Source organism: Ammospiza nelsoni, chromosome 32, assembly GCF_027579445.1.
Source record: "Ammospiza nelsoni isolate bAmmNel1 chromosome 32, bAmmNel1.pri, whole genome shotgun sequence".
Lineage (NCBI taxonomy): Eukaryota > Metazoa > Chordata > Aves > Passeriformes > Passerellidae > Ammospiza > Ammospiza nelsoni.
In genome coordinates, this window is record NC_080664.1 from 66,087 (window position 1) to 84,680 (window position 18,594).

Below are 18,594 nucleotides of genomic sequence, written 5' to 3' on the forward strand. Positions count from 1 at the left end.
TTTTCCCCCCCGAAAAAGTCAAATTTTGGGGTTTGTGCCCCCCAAAATGAAGCCAAACCCCTCAAAATGAGCCCCAAACCCTTCAAAATTACCCAAACCCCACAAAAGGACCCCAAACCCCCCAAAAAATGAAGTGAAAACCCTTCAAAATTACCCAAAATCTCAAAAAATGAACCCAAATCCTTCAAAATGAACCCGGAATCCCAAAAACTGAACCCAAACCCCACAAACTGAGCCCAAAGTTGCCCCAGAGACCCCAAAACTTTGGGGCTTCCCCGCCCAAAAATTCCAATTTTGGGGTTTTCCACTCCCCACCCCAAACACCCCAAATGGACCCAAAATCCCCAAAGACCCAAAATTCCCCAAAATTCCCCAAAATCCCCAAATCCCCCCCGCCCCTCCCCCCTCCCAGCAGGAGGAGCCGGAGCCGCCCCAGGAACCAAAACTTTATTGGGGGGGGGACCCCAAAATGGGGAGAGAAACCCAAAATGGGAGAGAGACCGAAAATGGACCCCAAAATTGGGAATTTACCCCAAAAATGGGAGAGAGACCGAAAATGGACCCCAAAAATGGGGAATTTACCCCAAAAATGGGAGAGAGACCCAGAACAGACCCCAAAAATGGGAATTTACCCCAAAAATGGGAGACCGAAAATAGACCCCAAAAATGGGGAATTTACCCCAAAAATGGGAGAGAGACCGAAAATAGACCCCAAAAATGGGGAATTTACCCCAAAAATGGGAGAGAGACCGAAAATGGACCCCAAAAATGGAGAATTTACCCCAAAAATGGGAGAGAGACCCAGAACAGACCCCAAAAATGGGGAATTTACCCCAAAAATGGGAGAGAGACCCAGAACAAACCCCAAAAATGGGAATTTACCCCAAAAATGGGAGAGAGAGACCTGAAAATAGCGGGGAAAGACCCCAAAATTGGGGAATTGACCCCAAAAATGGGGATTTTTACCCCAAAGTAGTGCCAGTGTCCCAGAAAAGGGGGAAACCCCCCCAAAAAGGGGGAAAACCCCAAAAAGGGGGGATTGACCCCAAAAAATGGGGGATTGACCCCAAAGTAGTGCCAGTGCTCCAAAAGGGAGGAAGATCCCGAAAAAGCCCCAAAAACCGGAAAATCCCAAAAAGGGGGGAAATAGTAAATAAAAGAGGGAAATCCCAACAATGGGGGGAAATCCCTAAAAAAGGGGGAAATCCCCCCAAAAATTAGAAAAGTCCCAAATAAAAGGAGGGGAATCCCAAAAAATGGGGAAAATCCCCAAAAAATGGGGAAAATCCCAACTAAAAGGGGGGAAATTTCAGAAAAAGGGGAAAACCCCTAAATAGAGTGAAAATTCCCCAAAAAAGGGGAAAACCCTAAAAGAAGGGGGGAAATCCCCAAAAAAGGGAGGAAATCCCAAAAGAAAGGGGGAAGTCCCAAAAAAAAATCCCAAAAAGGGGGGAAATCCCAAAAAAAGGGGAAAATCCTGAATAAAAAGGGAGGAAATCCCAAAAGAAAGCGGGAAGGCTCAAAAAAAAAAAGAGAAAAGTCCCAAATAAAAGGGAGATATCCTCAAAAAAAGGTGTAAGTCCCAAAAAAATGAAAAAAATCCCCCCAAAAATGAGAAAAATCCCAAATAAAAGGGGGAAATCCTCAATAAAGAGTGAAACTCCCCAAAAAAGGGGGAAAACCCTAAACGAAGGGGGAAATCCTGCCCAGGGTGGCCAAAAATCCCCCAAAGAATCCCAAATAAAGAGGGGAAATATTAAATAAAAGGGGGAAATCCCAAATACAAGGGGAAATCCCATTGGGGTGTGGTCAGAATCCCAAAACCAGTCGAAAAATTCCCCCCAAAAATCAGAATGAAGGGGCAAAATTCCCACTCTGGGACTGCCAAAAATTTGGAAAAAATCCCTAAAAATTCCCCCAAAAATTCCCAAAAAATCCCAAAACTGGGGAAAAATCCCAAAAAATCCCAAATAAATGGGGTCAGAGTTTGGGGTCTCTCAGGGGTGCTTGGGGCCTAAAACTCCCCCAAAAAAATTGGAATAAAGGGGCAAAATCCCCCCTCTGGAACAGCCAAAAATTTGGAAAAAATCCCCAAAAAAATCAGAAAAAAAAATTTGGAAAAAAATCGGGAAAAATCCCAAAAATTTCCCCAAAAAGTCCTAAAAATTGGGGAAAATCCCCAGTAAAAGGGGTCAGAGTTTCGGGGTTTCCAGGAGTGGGACAGGGACCAGAAAATTCCCCCGAAAATTGGAATAAAGGGGCAAAATCTCCCATCTGGGACAGCCAAAAATCAGAAAAAAATCCCCCAAAAATCCCCAAAGAAATCCCAAAAATTGGGGGGAAATCCCGAATAAAAGGGGTCAGACTTTGGGGACTCTTAGGGGTGCTGGAGACCTAAAAATACCCCCAAAAATCAGAATAAAGGGGCAAAATCTCCCATCTGGGATCGCCAAAAATGCCAAGAAATTCCCAAAAAATCCCAAAAATTCCCAAAATGGGGGGAAATCCTAAATGAAGGGGGTCAGACTTTGGGGGGTTCCCAGGAGCGGGGCAGAGTATTTGGAATAAAGCGGCAAAACGTCCTCTGTCTGGGATCGCCAAAAAATCAGAAAAAAATCGGGAAAAATCCCAGAAAAATCGGGAAAAAAAAAGGGAAAAATCCCAGAAAGTCCCAAAAATCCCAGAAAGTCCCGAAATGCCGAAGCGCTGCCCGCTCTCAGTCCCTCCTGAGGTTCTTGAGCCGCTCCTCCAGGTCGGCGTCGGCGTCGGCCAAAGCGGCCGCGGCTGCCTCGGCCCCCCCGCGCCCCTCCCCCGCTGCCAGCGAGCCCCCGGGCGCCGGCAGGGCTGCGGACAGACCGACGGACGGACGGACAGGGGGACGGACGGACAGGGGGACGGACAGAGGGACAGGGGGACAGAGGGACGGAGGGAGGGACAGAGGGACAGAGGGACGGAGGGAGGGACAGAGGGACGGAGGGACGGACAGAGGGACAGAGGGACAGAGGGACAGACAGAGGGACAGAGGGACAGAGGGACAGAGGGACGGAGGGACAGACAGAGGGACAGAGGGACAGAGGGACAGACAGAGGGATGGACAGAGGGACAGAGGGACGGAGGGAGGGACAGAGGGACAGAGGGACGGAGGGACAGACAGAGGGACAGAGGGACAGAGGGACGGACAGAGGGATGGACAGAGGGACAGAGGGACGGAGGGAGGGACAGAGGGACAGAGGGACAGAGGGACGGAGGGACAGAGGGACGGACAGAGGGACAGAGGGACGGACAGAGGGACGGAGGGACAGAGGGACAGACAGAGGGACAGAGGGACGGACAGAGGGACAGAGGGACGGACAGAGGGATGGACAGAGGGACAGACAGAGGGACAGAGGGACAGAGGGACGGAGGGACGGACAGAGGGACAGAGGGACGGACAGACGGACGGACAGACGGACGGACAGGGGGACAGAGGGACAGTCAGGGCGTGCGAGAAACGCAGACGAGTCCCCGCAAAATGAACCCAAATCCCACCCAGATTAACCCAAATCCCCACAAAATCCCCCCCAGATTAACCTCCACCAAATCCCGACAAAATGAACCCAAAACCCCACCCAGATTATCCCAAATCCCCCAAAAAATCCCCACCCAGATTAACCCCAAACCCCCACCCAGATTATCCCAAATCCCACTCACATTAACCCCAAATCCTGCCCTGATTAACCCCAAAATCCCACCCAGAATAAACCCAAAAATCCCATTAATCTCAAATCCCACCCAGATTATCCCAAAAACCCATTAAGCCCAAAATCCCTCCCAGACAAACCCCAAAATCCACCCAGAATAAACCCAAAAATCCCATTAAACCCAAAATCCCACCCAGATTATCCCAAATCCAACAGAGTAACCCCAAATCCCACCCAGATTATCCCAAATCCCAAAAAATCCCACCCAGATTATCCCAAATCCCATTAACCCAAATCCCAATAAAATTCACCCCAAACCCCACCCAGATTATCCCAAAATTCCCTGAAATGCTCCCAAATCCCCCCTAAATCCCCCCGAATCCCCCCAAAATCCCCCCAAATCCCCCCAAAATCCTCCAAAATCCCCCCGAATGCCCCCGCGCTCACTGGCCAGCTCCTCGGTCAGGTTCAGCCCCAGCTCGTCCAGGACCTGCGACACCACGGCGTCACTGGGGACAGAGCGGGGATAAACTGGGATGGACTGGGAGGGACTGGGATGGGAAACTGGGATGGACTGGGATAAACTGGGATGGGATACGGGGACCTGAGACACCCCGGCTTCACTGGCGAGAGAAACTGGGATGGACTGGGACAGACAGGGACCCACTCCATCCCCGTGTCCCCTCGGTGTCCCCAGTGTCTGCCCTGTGTCCCCCAGCTGTCCCCAGCTGTCCTCAGGCTCTCTCCCCCAGGTGTGTCCCCAGGTGTGTCCCCATGTCCCCCCCCAGGTGTCCCCACCTCTCGTCCTCGTCGTCCTCGTCCCCGAGGGCGTCGTCGATGGCGTCGTTCATCAGCTCCTCCTTCATGTCCATGAGCTCCGACTGCTTCTGGAACTCCTGCAGGATGCGCTGGATCTGGGGCAGCTTCAGCTGGGGACAGTGGGGACATTGGGGACACTGGGGGGATTGGGGACAATGGGGACACTGGGGGGATTGGGGACACTGGGGGGATCGGGGACATCGGGGACATTGAGGCACACACAGTGACAGCAGGGACAGCAAGGGGACACTGGAGACAATGGGGACACGGAGGGGACAGCAGGGTGACCGCTGGGACAGCAGCGGCAACGGGGACAGCCTGGTGACCTCAGCGCCACCATCGGTGACAGGGGCGTCACCGTGACCCGAGCGAGCACGGGTGACACGGCGACACGCAGCGACAGACAGGCGGCGCGGGGACGCACAGGGCGACGCGCGGTGACACGCGGGCGACGCTCACCTGTCGGTTCATGGTGGCCATGGCCCGCGTCACCCCCCTCATGGCGGTGGCCATGGCGCTGTGCGACCGCAGCGTCTGCACCCGCAGGGCCACGCCCTGCACGTTGGCCCTCATGGCGATGAACTTGCGCTCGTAGCGCCGCGTGCGCACCAGGTCCTTGGCCAGCACCCGCACGGCGTCCTGGGGACACCAAGGGACACGGGGACAGCGTCAGGGACATCGTTAGAGACACAGGGACACAGCGATGAACTCGCGCTCGCAGCGCCCCGTGCGCACCAGGGCCTTGGCCAGCACCCGCACGGCGTCCTGGGGACACCAAGGGACACAGGGGACAGCGTCAGGGACACGGGGACATCGTTAGGGACATCGTTAGAGACACAGGGACACAGCGATGAACTCGCGCTCGCAGCGCCGCGTGCGCACCAGGGCCTTGGCCAGCACCCGCACGGCGTCCTGGGGACACGGGGACACTGTTTGGGACATGGGGACACGGGGCACAGCAGGGTCAGGGACACAGGGGACAGCGTTGGGGACACGGGGACACAGGGACACAGCGATGAACTCGCGCTCGCAGCGCCCCGTGCGCACCAGGGCCTTGGCCAGCACCCGCACGGCGTCCTGGGGACACCAAGGGACACAGGGGACAGGGTTAGGGACATGGGGGGCAGCAGAGGACAGCAGGGACAGGGACAGCGTCCTGGGGACAGCAGGGACAGGGTTAGGGACAGGGACACAGGGACACAGGGACAGCAGGGGACAGTCGTCAGGGTTAGGGACAGGGACATGAGGACAGCGTCCTGGGGACATGGAGACACCGTTAGGGACATGGGGACAACAGGGGACAGCGTCCTGGGGACACAGGGGACAGGGTTAGGGACAGGGACAGTGTCCTGAGGGGACAGGGGACACCGAGGACAGGGTAAGGGACATGGGGACAGGGTTCTGGGGACAGGGGACACAGGGAACAGGGACAGGGACAAGGGCAGCGTCCTGGGGACAGCAGGAACAGCAGGGACAGCGTTAGGGACACAGGGGACACAAGGGACAAGGTTAGGGACACAGGGGACACAAGGGACAAGGTTAGGGACAGGGGACAGGGACAGCGTCAGGGACAGTGGGGACATCGCCAGGGACGTGCAGGGACAGTGAGGGGACCTCACGGGGACATCAAGGGGACATCCCCCGGTCCCTCCATGTCCCCCAGACCCCTCTGTGTCCCTTGTCCCCAGTCCCCTCCCACCCACCATCTCCCCTCTGACCCCGCTGTCCCCTCTGTGTCCCCAAGTCCCCTCTCACATCTGGCCCTGCTGTCCCTGCTGTCCCCAATGTGCCCTGTGTCCCTCCGTCCCTGTCTGTCCCCTCCGTGTCCCTTGTCCCTGATCCCTTCCCCCCTCTCCCACCCCTCTGCACCCCCTGTGTCCCCCAGTGTCCCCCAGTGTCCCCCTTCTGTCCCTGCCACGTCCCCAATGTCCCCCCAATGTCCCCAGATGCCTCTCTGACCATCTGGCCCTGCCATGTCCCCAGTGTCCCCAGTGTCCCCAATGTTCCCAATGTCCCTCTGAATGTTCCCCCAATGTCCCCCCAGTGTCCCCCAATGTCCCCGTGTCCCCTCTGATCATCTGTTCTCAATGTCCCCAATGTCCCCAGTGTCCCCTCTGACCGTCTGTCCCTGCCATGTCCCCCCAATGTCCCCAAATGTCCCCAGTGTCCCCCCTCAATGTCTTCCAATGTCCCAAATGTCCCCAGATGTCCCCTATGACCAACTGGCCCTGCTGTCCCCCCAGTGTCCCCTCTGACCATCTGTCCCCACTGTCCCCAATGCCCCCCAGTGTCCCCAGTGTCCCCCTGACCATCTGGCCCTGCTTGGCCATTTTCTTGATGTCCACGATGATTTTCTTCTCCTGCGCCTCGAGCTTCTGCCGCTCCCGCTCGAGCTCCCGCACGGCGCGGGCCAGGGCGCGCTGGTTCTGCCGGAGCAGCTCCTCCGGGGAGCGCCTGCGCCCGAACAGCAGCTCCATGGCACGCTGGGGACACACGGGGACATTGGGGACATCAGTGAGAGTGAGCACAGTGACACACGGTGACACACAGGGACACACGGTGACACGGAGGTGACACGGCCCCGGGGAGGTGACACAGGGGGACACAGGGGTGACTCAAAGGGATGAGGAGGCGACAGGGAGGGGACAGGGATGGAACACAGAGGGACAGGAGAGTGACACACGGTGACACAGGGGGACACGGAGGGGACACGGAGGGGACACACGGCGACAGGGAGGTGGCACAGGGGGACACGGAGGTGCCGCACGGTGCCACGGAGGTGCCGCACGGTGACATCAGAAGTGCCCGGGCCGGTCCCGCCCGCCCCCCCCCCCCCCCCTCAGGCCCCTTCGACCCCGCCCCGATCCCTCAGAGCGGCCCCGAGCGGCCCCCGCGCCCCTCCGGCCCTCCCGAGCCGCTAAAACTGTCCCGGAACGTCCCCGAATGTCCCCGAACGTCCCCAAATGTCCCCGAACGTCCCCAAATGTCCCCGAACGTCCCGGAACGTCCCCGAATGTCCCCGAACGTCCCCGAACCCCCCGAGCGCCCCCGGCCCTCACCCGGCTCCGCAGCGGCACTTCCGCAAACAATGACGTCACCGCGCTTCCGGGCACGCGACGGCGGCGCAGACAGGGGAGGAGGAGGGAACCATAGAGGAGGGGATGGAGCGGTCACTTCCGGTACGGGAGCAGCGAGAGGAGCGGCCGGAGCGGCCGCTTCCGGTACGGGAGCAGCGAGAGGAGCGGCCGGAGCGGCCGCTTCCGGTACGGGAGCAGCGAGAGGAGCGGCCGGAGCGGCCACTTCCGGGGGGGCGACACCTGGCGGCCAGCGGGTGCGGGGAGGGTGGGAGCGACTGGGACGTACTGGGGATACTGGGATGTACTGGGATGTACTGGGAGGGGAAACTGGGGGTACTGGGATGTACTGGGATGTATTGGGAGGGGAAACTGGGGGTACTGGGAGTGCTGGGAGGGGAAACTGGGGATACTGGGATGTACTGGGATGTACTGGGAGGGGAAACTGGGGGTACTGGGATGTACTGGGATGTATTGGGAGGGGAAACTGGGGGTACTGGGATGTACTGGGAGGGGAAACTGGGGGTACTGGGAGTGCTGGGAATGGAACTGGGGGTACTGGGATATACTGGGAATGGGGATACTGGGGGTACTGGGAGTGCTGGTTTGTACTGGGAGGGGAAACTGGGGGTACTGAGATATACTGGGATGTACTGGGATATACTGGGAATGGGAATGGGGATACTGGGAGTGCTGGGAGAGGAACTGGGACATACTGGGAAGGGAACTGGGCCATACTGGGAGCACTGGGAATGGGACTGGGCCCATCCCAGTTTAACCAGTGACACCCCCACCCCCTCCCAGTATAACCAGTATAAACCAGTATAAACTAGTGACACCCCCTCCCAGTATAACCAGTATAAACCAGTCCAACCCAACCAAACTGAACCCAAACCAGTCCAGACCAGTCCAGACCAGTCCAGACCAGTATAAACCAGTCCGAACCAGTGCAGACCAGTATAAACCAGTGCAGACCAGTATAAACCAGTCCAGACCAGTCCCTTGGCTCTTTAATCCGGCCCGAGCAGCACTGAGGGGAGGGGCGGAGCCAGGGGAATTTTTGGGGTTTTTTCAAAATTTTTCTTTTTAAATTTTTGGGGTTTTTGGAGAATCTTTTGTTTTTTTGGGTTTTTTTTTTTTTTTTTGGTTATTCTGGGATTTTTGGGGATTCATCTTTGATATTTTTTGGGAATTTTTGGAGGCTTTTTTGAATTTTGGGGGAATTTTTTGGGATTTTTTCAGGATTTTTTTGAGGCATTTTAGGAATTTTGGTTTTTTATTTTTGGGGGGTATTTTGGGGTTTTTTGGGATTTCTTGGGGGGTTTTGAGGATTTTTGGGGGGGTTTTCTGGGCTTTTTTTCAGATTTTCATTGGATTTTCCGGTTTTGTCCTTTTTTTGCAGGTTTTTATAGGATTTTTTGCAGGTTTTTAATAGGGTTGTTTTTCTGGGGGGGTTTATGGGGTTTTTCTCACATTTGGTTTTTTTATGGGATTTTTTCCACAGGTTTTATTGGGTTTTCCGTGGGGTTTTCCAGGACTGGGATTTTCTGGGGTATTTTCTCAGGTTTTATTGGGTTTTCCGTGGGGTTTTCCAGGATTGAGATTTTCTGGGGTATTTTTCTGGGGGTTTTTTTTCAGGTTTTACTGGGTTCTCCAAGGGGATTTTTTGGGGATATTTTCGCACCCTTTTATTGGGTGTTTTTGGGGATATTTTCGCACCCTTTTATTGGGTGTTTTTGGGGATATTTTGCAGATTTTTCAGGGGATTTTCTCAGGTTTTATTGGGGTGTTTTGGGGGGTTTCTCTGCGGGTGTTCCTGGGTTCCTGGGGCGTCTCTCCCCTCCTCGGGGCGGCTCTGGGGTCACTTGAGGCAGCGCTCGAAGTAGGTGGCTCCCACGTAGCCGCCCCGCAGCGAGCGCTGCACGTTCTGCTCAAACAGGCGCCGGTTGCTCTGCAGCACCTCAGCAGCCTCCTTGTTCAGGGGGTCCTCGGGGTTGGGCTCCTTCGGGGGGCAAAGCCTGGGCTCAGGGGGATCCCACAACCCCCCTAAGATCCCCACAAAATCCCCACAAAATCCCTTAAAGCACCCAAGTCCCAAAATCCCCAAAAATCCCACCAAAATCCCACAAAATCCGCTCACACCAGCCCCTGTTTGGGGTTTGGGTCCCGTTTTGGGGCTCCCCGTGCTCAGGGGGTCCTCGGGGTTGGGCTCCTTTGGGGGGGGAGATTTGGGGTCAGGGGGATCCCAAAATTCCCCTAAGATTCCCCTAAAATCCCACAGAATCCCAGAATTCTCAAAAACCCCACAAATCCCCCCAAAATCCCTTCATGCGCCACAAATCCCAGAAAATTCCATCAGTCATTTTTTGGGGTTTGGCTCCTTTTGGGGGAAAGTTTGGGGTCAGGAGGATCCAAAACTTATCCTAAAATTCCCCTAAAATTCCCCTAAAATCCCTTAAAGCACTCAAATATCAGAATTCCCCTAAAACCCCCAGATTTCCCCTAAAACTGCCCCAAATCCCATAAGCCATTGGTTGGGGTTCAGCTCCTTTTGGGGATAAAATCTGGGATTTGAGGGACCCCAAAATATGGGGGGGAGAGATCCTAAAATCCCCCAAAATCCCTTTACACAACCCAAATCCCAAAATTCCCCTAAAACCCCCCAGAATTCCCCTAAAACTCCCCCAAATCCCGTAAGTTCCTGTTTGGGGTTCAGCTCCTTTTGGGGGAAAGTTTGGGGTCAGGGGGATCCCACAATTCCCCTAAAACTCCCCGAAAATCCCTTAAAGCACCCAAGTCCCAAAATTCCCCTAAAACCCCCCAAAATCCCTTAAAGTACTCAGATCCCAATATTCACCTGAAACCCCTCAGAATTCCCCTAAAATCCCCCCCCAAATCCCATAAATCATTGTTTGGGGTTTGGCTCCTTTTGGGGGGAAATTTGGGGTTTGAGGGACCCCCAAATATGGGGGGAAGGAAACCTCAAAAACCCCAAATCCCCTCATGCAACCCAAAACCCAGAATTCCCCTAAAACTGCCCCAAAATCCCATCAGCCCTGGTTTGGGGTTTGTCCCCACATCCCCAGGTGTGCCCCCAGGTGTGTCCCCACATCCCCAGGTGTGCCCCCAGGTGTGTCCCCATGTCCCCAGGTGTGCCCCCAGATGCGTCCCCGTGTCCCCCAATGTCCCCATGTCTCCAAGGTCCCCCAGGTATTCTCAGGTGTATCCCCCCATGTCCCCCCAGGTGTGTCCCCAAGCCTTCCAGGTGTCCCCACATCCCCAGGTGTGTCCCCATGTCCCCCCAGCTGTCCCCTCATGTCCCCAGGTGTGTCCCCAACACCCCCAGGTGTCCCCATGCATATCCCCCAGGTGTCCCTATGTCCCCCCATGTCCCCACAGGTGTGTCCCCACATCCCCAGGTGTGCCCCCAGGTGTCCCCAGATGTGTCCCCATTAGCCCCCAGATGTGTCCCCAGGTGTCCCCATGTCCCTCCCCATGTCCCCAGCTGTCCCCCAGGTGTCCCTATGTCCCCCCATGTCCCCACAGGTGTGTCCCCAAGCCCCCCCACGTGTCCCCAATTTTTTCCCAATGTCCCCAGGCCCCCCCAGGTGTGTCCCCAGGTGTCTCCAAGCCCCCCCAGGTGTCCCTGTGTCCCCCCAAGCCCCCCAGGTGTGCCTCCAAGCCCCCCCAGGTGTCCCCAAGCCCCCCAGGTGTGTCCCCAAGCCCCTCCAGGTGTCCCCAGGTGTGTCCCCAAGCCCCCCAGGTGTCCCTCACCAGGAACAGGTACTGCAGGCCGTAGATGATGGAGTTGATGGTCAGCACCGGCTTCCAGTCCTCCCTGTGGGGACAGCGGGCACCGGTCAGCGGGCAGTGGTCAGCGGGCAGTGGTCAGCGGGCAGTGGTCAGCGGGCACGGCCATGGGCACCGGTCAGCGGGCACCGGTCAGCGGGCACAGCCAGTGGGCAGTGGGCACTGTGGTCAGCGGGCACGGCCAGCGGGCAGCAGGCATGGCCACAGCCACTGGTCACTGCAGGCACTGTGGCCAGTGGGCACTGCAGCCACAGCGGTCAGCGGGCACTGCGGCCACTGGGCACGGCCAGCAGTCACTGGGCACTCATCCACGGCCACTGGTCACTGCGGGCACTGCAGTCACTGCGGTCAGCGGGCACTGTGGCCACTGCTGCCACATCTATGGCCAGGGCAGCCATTGTGCCCGCAGACATGGCCAGTGGTCAGTGGTCAGTGTGGCCACTGCAGTCAGCGGGCACTGTGGTCAGCCGTCACTGCCACTGAGGCCACTGCGGGCACGGCCATGGTCAGTGAGCACTGCGGCCATGGCCAGCGGGCACTGCGGTCAGGGGTCAGTGGCCACTGCGGCCATTGTGGCCACGGTCAGTGTGGTCGTTGGTCATTGGTCAGCGGTCAGTTGGCAATGCAATTAGAGGACAGCAGTCAGTGGGCAGTGGGCAGTGGTGTCAGTGGGCAGTGGGGTCAGTGCGGTCAGTGCGGTCAGTGTGGTCAGTGTGGTCAGTGTGGTCAATGTGGTCAGTGTGGTCAATGTGGTCAGTGGTCAGTGTGGTCAGTGTGGTCAGTGGGGTCAGTGTGGTCAGTGGTCAGTGTGGTCAGTGGTCAGTGTGGTCAGTGTGGTCAGTGGGGTCAGTGTGGTCAGTGTGGTCAGTGTGGTCAGTGTGGTCAGTGGGGTCAGTGTGGTCAGTGTGGTCAGTGTGGTCAGTGGGGTCAGTGTGGTCAGTGGTCAGTGGTCAGTGGGGTCAGTGTGGTCAGTGGTCAGTGGGGTCAGTGTGGTCAGTGGTCAATGGTCAGTGGGGCCACCACAGCCACCAGCAGGTGACCACAGCCCCCCAGGTGTGTCCCAGGTGTGTCCCAGGTGTGTCCCAGGTGTGTCCCAGGCTCACCTGAGGATGTTGAGGCAGACGTTGCCCTCCAGGTCGATGTTGGGGTGGTACAGCATGGCCAGGTGTGTCACTGTGTGTCACCGTGTGTCACTGTGTGTCACTGTGTGTCACTGTGTGTCCCAGGTGTGTCCCAGGTGTGTCCCAGGCTCACCTGAGGATGTTGAGGCAGACGTTGCCCTCCAGGTCGATGTTGGGGTGGTACACCATCGTCTCACACTTCACCTTGGGCGGGTCGTGAGGGTACCCCTGCCCCACCTGGGGGGACAACAGGGTCACCTGGGGCCACCGAGTGACCACTGAGTGACCACTGAGTGACCTCCAGGGGCCACCAATGGCCACCGAGTGACCACCGAGTGACCACTGAGTGACCCCCAATGGCCACCGAGTGACCACTGAGTGACCTCCAGGGGCCACCAATCCCCTCCCCAGCCCTGGCCTACCTGAGGGGGACACACCTGGGGGCCACCGAGTGACCCCTGATGGCCACCAACCCTCCCAATGGCCACTGAGTGACCCCAAGTGGCCACTGAGTGACCTCCAGCCCTCCTCTGGCCCAGGAGCCACCAAGTCACCATGGTGGCCACCAGCCCCTCCGGGGGCCACCAACCCCCCGTGACCACCCAGTGACCCCCAATGGCCACCAACCTCCCCAGGGGCCACCAGGCAGTGCCCGGTGGCCACCGAGTGACCCCCAATGGCCACCCAGTGACCCCCAATGGCCACTGACCCCCAATGGCCACCAACCCCCAATGGCCACCAGGCAGTGCCCAATGACCACCCAGTGACCCCCAGTGACCACCCAGTGACCCCCAATGGCCACCCAGTGACCCCTAATGGCCACTGACCCCCAATGGCCACCCGGCAGTGCCCAATGACCACCGAGTGACCCCCAATGGCCACCCAGTGACCCCCAATGACCACCGAATGACCCCCCATGGCCACCAACCCCCAATGGCCACCAGGCAGTGCCCAATGACCACCCAGTGACCCCCAATGGCCACCCAGTGACCCCCAGTGACCACCCAGTGACCCCCAATGGCCACCCAGTGACCCCCAATGGCCACCGACCCCCAATGGCCACCAGGCAGTGCCCAATGACCACCGAGTGACCCCCGATGGCCACCAACGTCCCCAGGGGCCACCGAGTGCCCGCCCAGGGGGGCCCAGCACTGACCTTGAAGCTGAAGACGAATTTGCCGCCCTTGTAGAAACCCTGGGGACACACAAACGTCACTGAGGGGACACGGGGACAGGGACACAGGGGACAGGGACACGGGGACAGGGACACAGGGGACAGGGACACGGGGACGGGGAGGGGACACACGAGGTGACACCCAGGTTCCCCAGGGAGCTTCTCCAGGGAGGTGCCCCAGGTTCCCCCCAACATGGCCCCCAGGTGCCCCCCAGGTGCAAGGTGACACAGGTGACACAGAAAGCTGCCCCAGATGCCCCCAGGTGCCCCCCAGGTTCTCCAGGTGCCTCCAAGTGCCCCCCAGGTGCTCCCCAGGTTCCAGGTGCCCCCAGGTACCCCCCAGGTCCCCCCAGGTGCCACAAGTGCCCCAGGTGCCACAGGTGCCACAGGTAGGTGCCCACCAGGTGCCAGGTGCCCCAGGTTCCCCCCAGGTGCCCCCCAGGCACCCTAGGGACGTTCCCCAGGTGCCCCCCCGGAGACACACAGGTGACACAGATGACCCAGGTGCCCCCAGATTCCCCAGGTACCCCCAGGGACGTTCCCCAGGTTCCCCGCAGGTCCCAGGTACTCCCAGGTGCCCCCCAGGCTCCCCAGATGCCCCCAGGTGCCCCAGGTGCCACCCAGGCTCCCCAGGGAGGTGCCCCAGGTGACACAGATGACCCAGGTGCCCCCCAGGTGCCCCCCAGGTGACACAGAGGTGACACAGGAAGGTTCCCCAGGTGCCCCCCAGGTTCCCCAGGTGCCTTGGGGTACCCTCCAAGTGACACACGTGACACAAGGAGGTACCCCCAGGTGCCCCAGGTGACACACAGGTGCCCCAGGCGTCACAGGGAGGTTCTCCAGGTGACACAGGGAGGTGCCCCAGGTGACATAGGAAGGTTCCCCAGATGCTGCCCAGGTGACACACAGGTGACACACACGCGACCCAGGTTCCCCATGGAGGTTCCCCAGGTGGCACAGATGACCCAGGTTCGCCCAGGTTCCCCCAGGTTCCCCAGGTGACACACAGAGGCGACACACAGAGGTGACACAAGGTGACACAAGGTGGCACAGGTGTCCCCATGCTGGGCGCACCTCGTCGGGGCAGATGAGCAGGCGGAAGTGCAGCAGATCGTCCTGGTCTGAGAAATCGATCTCACACGTCTTGGGCAGGTTCAGCTCGTTGATGTCTGGGGACACCAATGGGGACACTGAGGGGACACTGAGGGGACATTGGGACACTGAGGGGACATTGGGGACACTGAGGGGACACTGGGGACACTGAGGGGACACTGAGGGGACACTGGGGACACTGAGGGGACACTGAGGGGACACTGAGGGGACACCAATGGGGACACTGAGGGGACATTGGGGACACTGAGGGGACACTGAGGGGACACTGAGGGGACACCAATGGGGACACTGAGGGGACACTGAGGGGACACCAATGGGGACACTGAGGGGACACTGAGGGGACATTGGGACACTGAGGGGACATTGGGGACACTGACAGGACGGGGATCTCACACGTCTGGGCAGGTTCAGCTCGGTGATGTCTGGGGACACCAATGGGGACACTGGGGCCATTGGGACAGAGAGGACAATGAGGACATCGGGGACACCTGGGGACAAGCGAGGACAGCTGGGAAACATGGGGACATTGAGGACATGGGGACACACGGGGACAAGGAGGGACACACAGGACAGCTGGGGATAGATAGGGACACACGGGACACTGAGGGGACACAGGGACAGTGAGGGGACAGCGGGGACACACAGGGACAAATAGGGACACAGGGACATTGGGGACAGCTGGGGACACACGGGGACACAGGAGGGACAGCAGTGACACACAGGTGACACACACAGGTGACACAGGTGACACTCAGATGACACAGGTGACACAGGTGACACTCAGGTGACACAGGTGACAATGACACACACGGGTCACACAGGTGACACAGGTGACACACAGGTGACACAGGTGACACAGAGCCATGACACCCCATGAGCCCAACCCCTCCCTGGCCCATCCCCAGCACAACTGGGCTCAAACTGGGACCAAACTGGGCCATACTGGGAATCACTGGGACCATACTGGGCCATACTGGGAGCATACTGGGGCCGTACTGGGAGCATACTGGGACTATACTGGGATTATACTGGCACCATACTGGGGCCATACTGGGACCTGTATCTGACCCCTACTGGTCCCAGTATGTGCCCCCAACTGGTCCCAGTATGGGACCCCTGCTGGAACCAGTACCTGCCCCTTACTGGGACCAGTATGTGACCCCCACTGAGGCCTTACTGGGACCAGCACCGGACCCCTACTGGTCCCAGTATGTGCCCCTCACTGGTCCCAGTACGTGCCCTTTACTGGTCCCAGTATGTGCCCCTCACTGGTCCCAGCATGAGCCCTTTACTGGTCCCAGTACGTGCCCCTCACTGGTCCCAGTATGTGCCCCTCACTGGTCCCAGTATGTGCCCCTCACTGGTCCCAGCATGAGCCCTTTACTGGTCCCAGCACGTGCCCCTCACTGGTCCCAGTATGTGCCCCTCACTGGTCCCAGCATGAGCCCTTTACTGGTCCCAGTATGAGACCCTTACTGGGACCTCTTTGGGGCCCTTTCTGGCCCCAGTTTGAGGCCATTACTGGCCCCAGTTTACAGCCCTTACTGGTCCCAGTTTGCGGCCCTTACTGGGCCCAGACTGCGACTGTTACTGGGACCAGTATGAGGCCCTTACTGGTCCCAGTATGAGGCCCTTACTGGCCCCAGTTTCCAGCCCTTACTGGGCCCAGTCTGCGACCGTTAATAGGCCCAGTCTGAGACCCTTACTGGGACCAGTATGAGGGCCTGCTGGGACCAGTTTGGGGCCCTTACTGGGATCACTTTGGGACCCTTACTGGTCCCAGTCTGCAACCGTTACTGGCCCCAGTTTGCAGCCGTTACTGGTCCCAGTTCGAGGCCCTTACTGGCCTCAGTTTGAGGCCCTGCTGGGCCCAGTCTGTGGCCCTTACTGGGCCCAGTTCATGGCCCTTCCTGGGCCCACTTCGAGGCCCTGACTGGTCCCAGTTTGGGGCCCCTACTGGTCCTAGCTTCTGACCCTTCCTGCCCCAGTTTGGGATCCACACTGCCCCCCGTTTGTAGCCCTTACTGGCCCCAGTCTGTGGCCTTTATTGGCCCCAGTTTGGGACCGTTGCTGGCCCCAGTTTGGGACCCTGACTGGCCCCAGTTTGTGGCCATTACTGGCCCCAGTCTGTGGCCTTCATTGGCCCAGTGTGCGGCCCTGCTGGGCCAAGTCTGCAACCGTCACTGGCCCCAATTCGAGGCCCTTACTGGCCCCAGTGTGCTGCTCATACTGGCCCCAGTTTGGGACCCTGACTGGTCCCAGTTTGAGGCCCTGCTGGGCCCAGTGTGTGGCCATTACTGGCCTCAGTCTGTGGCCGTTACTGGGCCCAGTCAGGCCCTCACTGGCCTCAGTTCGAGGCCCTTACTGGGCCCAGTTTGGGGTCCCTACTGGCCTCAGTTTGGGACCCTTACTGGTCCCAGTTTGCAGCTATTACTGGGCCCAGTTTGTGGCCCTTACTGGTCCCAGTTTGAGGCCCTGTTGGGGCCAGTGTGCGGCCATTACTGGCCTCAGTCTGTGGCCGTTACTGGCCGCAGTTCGAGGCTTTTTCTGGACCCAGTTTGGGACCCTTACTGGCCCCAGTCTGCAGCCCTGCTGGCCCCAGTTGAGACCCTCACTGGCCCCAGTTTCCAGCCCTTACTGGTCCCAGTTCGGGACCTTTACTGGGCCCAGTGTCCAGCTCTGACTGGCCCCAGTGTGCGTCCCTGCTGGCCCCAGTCTGCGCCCGCCGCCTCCCCTCAGACCTTTCTGGATGCGGAGCTGCGCGGCCGAGGCCTTTTTGCTGGAGCTCTTGGTGCCGCCCGCCGATTCCTCCTCCTTCTTCTGCTGCTTCAGCGAGAACAGCTTGATCATCCTGCCGGGCCGGGGCGGCGGGGCCGGGGCGGGTCCGGGCCCCCCCCGGGGCCGAGGGAGCGGGGCCGGGCCGGGGGCGGCTCCGGTTCGGGGGCTCCGGGGGCGACGGGGGCCGGAGGCGAGCGCTGAGGGCCGGCCGGCTCGGCAACTTCCGGAGCCGCTCGGCAACTTCCGGAGCCGCTCGGGACTCTCCGGAACCGCTTCGGCAACTTCCGGGATCTCTTCGTGAAGCTCCGGAATTGCTTCGCTGCGACTTCGGGAGTTGCGGAAGCGCTTCGGGAAGCTCCGGAGGTGCTTGGCGACTTCCGGAACCGCTTCGGAACCGTCTCGGGGCTTTGCAGAACGGCCTCAGCGATGTCCGGAGCCTCTCGGAACCTTCCGGAAAGGAGGGAGGAGGTTCGGGACTCTCCGGAACCGCTTCGGAACCTCTGGGCGATCTCCGGGGCCGCTTCGCGGGTCTCTGGAATCTCTTCGAGAACCTCCGCAGGGCTTCGGAATCTCTCGGCAAACTCCGGAGCCGCCTGGCGAGTTCCGGACCCGCTTCGGAACCGTTTTGGCCTCGGGCTCCGCCGGCGCCGCTCGGGAGCCGCTTCCGGGAGCTCCGGAACCGCTTCGGGGATCTCCGGAAAAGGGGGGGGGGGGGGGGGGAGGGGAGGGGCTCGGGGGTCTCCGGAAGGGGGGGAGGGTCCCCTCAGCACTTTCTGGAAAGACTCCGGCGGGCCCGAGGGCGCTTCGGCTTCTTCCGGTAGGAGATCGACTCGTTCCGGCGCTTCGACCTCGCTTCGGCTCTTTCCGGAGCGCTTCGGGTTTTTTCGGAAAAGGGGGCGGGGCAAAGCGCTCCGAAAAGCGCCGATCTCCGCCCCTCGGCTCTTTCCGGCAGCCGCTTCGTTTCTGTTTCCCGCGTTTCACGCTCGGCTATTTACGGAAGCCTTCGGGTTTTTCCGTAAAAGGGG

General features: G+C 59.1%; 2 protein-coding genes across 3 annotated transcripts; both read right to left on the reverse strand.

Annotated features, from left to right (window-relative positions):
• Window positions 1–431: 431 nt before the first annotated feature.
• On the reverse strand, window positions 432–7,900 carry CHMP2A (charged multivesicular body protein 2A). Of its 2 annotated transcripts, none has more exons than XM_059491310.1 (6): window positions 7,559–7,900; window positions 6,809–6,982; window positions 4,959–5,138; window positions 4,479–4,609; window positions 4,128–4,189; window positions 432–2,844 (listed from the first exon to the last, which is right to left on the reverse strand). In XM_059491310.1, the coding sequence occupies exons 2-6, from the start codon at window positions 6,974–6,976 to the stop codon at window positions 2,717–2,719; spliced, it is 669 nt and encodes a 222-aa protein (XP_059347293.1). In that variant the 5' UTR covers window positions 6,977–6,982; window positions 7,559–7,900; the 3' UTR covers window positions 432–2,716. The 2 variants fall into 2 exon arrangements, with proteins under 2 accessions (XP_059347293.1, XP_059347292.1); XM_059491309.1 differs by having other exon boundaries at window positions 6,809–6,991; window positions 7,559–7,898.
• Window positions 7,901–8,650: 750 nt separating this feature from the next.
• Window positions 8,651–18,301, reverse strand: UBE2M (ubiquitin conjugating enzyme E2 M). Its single transcript, XM_059491312.1, has 6 exons — window positions 17,533–18,301; window positions 14,753–14,847; window positions 13,661–13,699; window positions 12,638–12,741; window positions 11,348–11,411; window positions 8,651–9,575 (listed from the first exon to the last, which is right to left on the reverse strand). Exons 1-6 carry the CDS (start codon window positions 17,639–17,641, stop codon window positions 9,435–9,437), a joined length of 552 nt encoding a protein of 183 aa, XP_059347295.1. The 5' UTR covers window positions 17,642–18,301; the 3' UTR covers window positions 8,651–9,434.
• Between the last annotated feature and the right edge of the window lie 293 nt (window positions 18,302–18,594).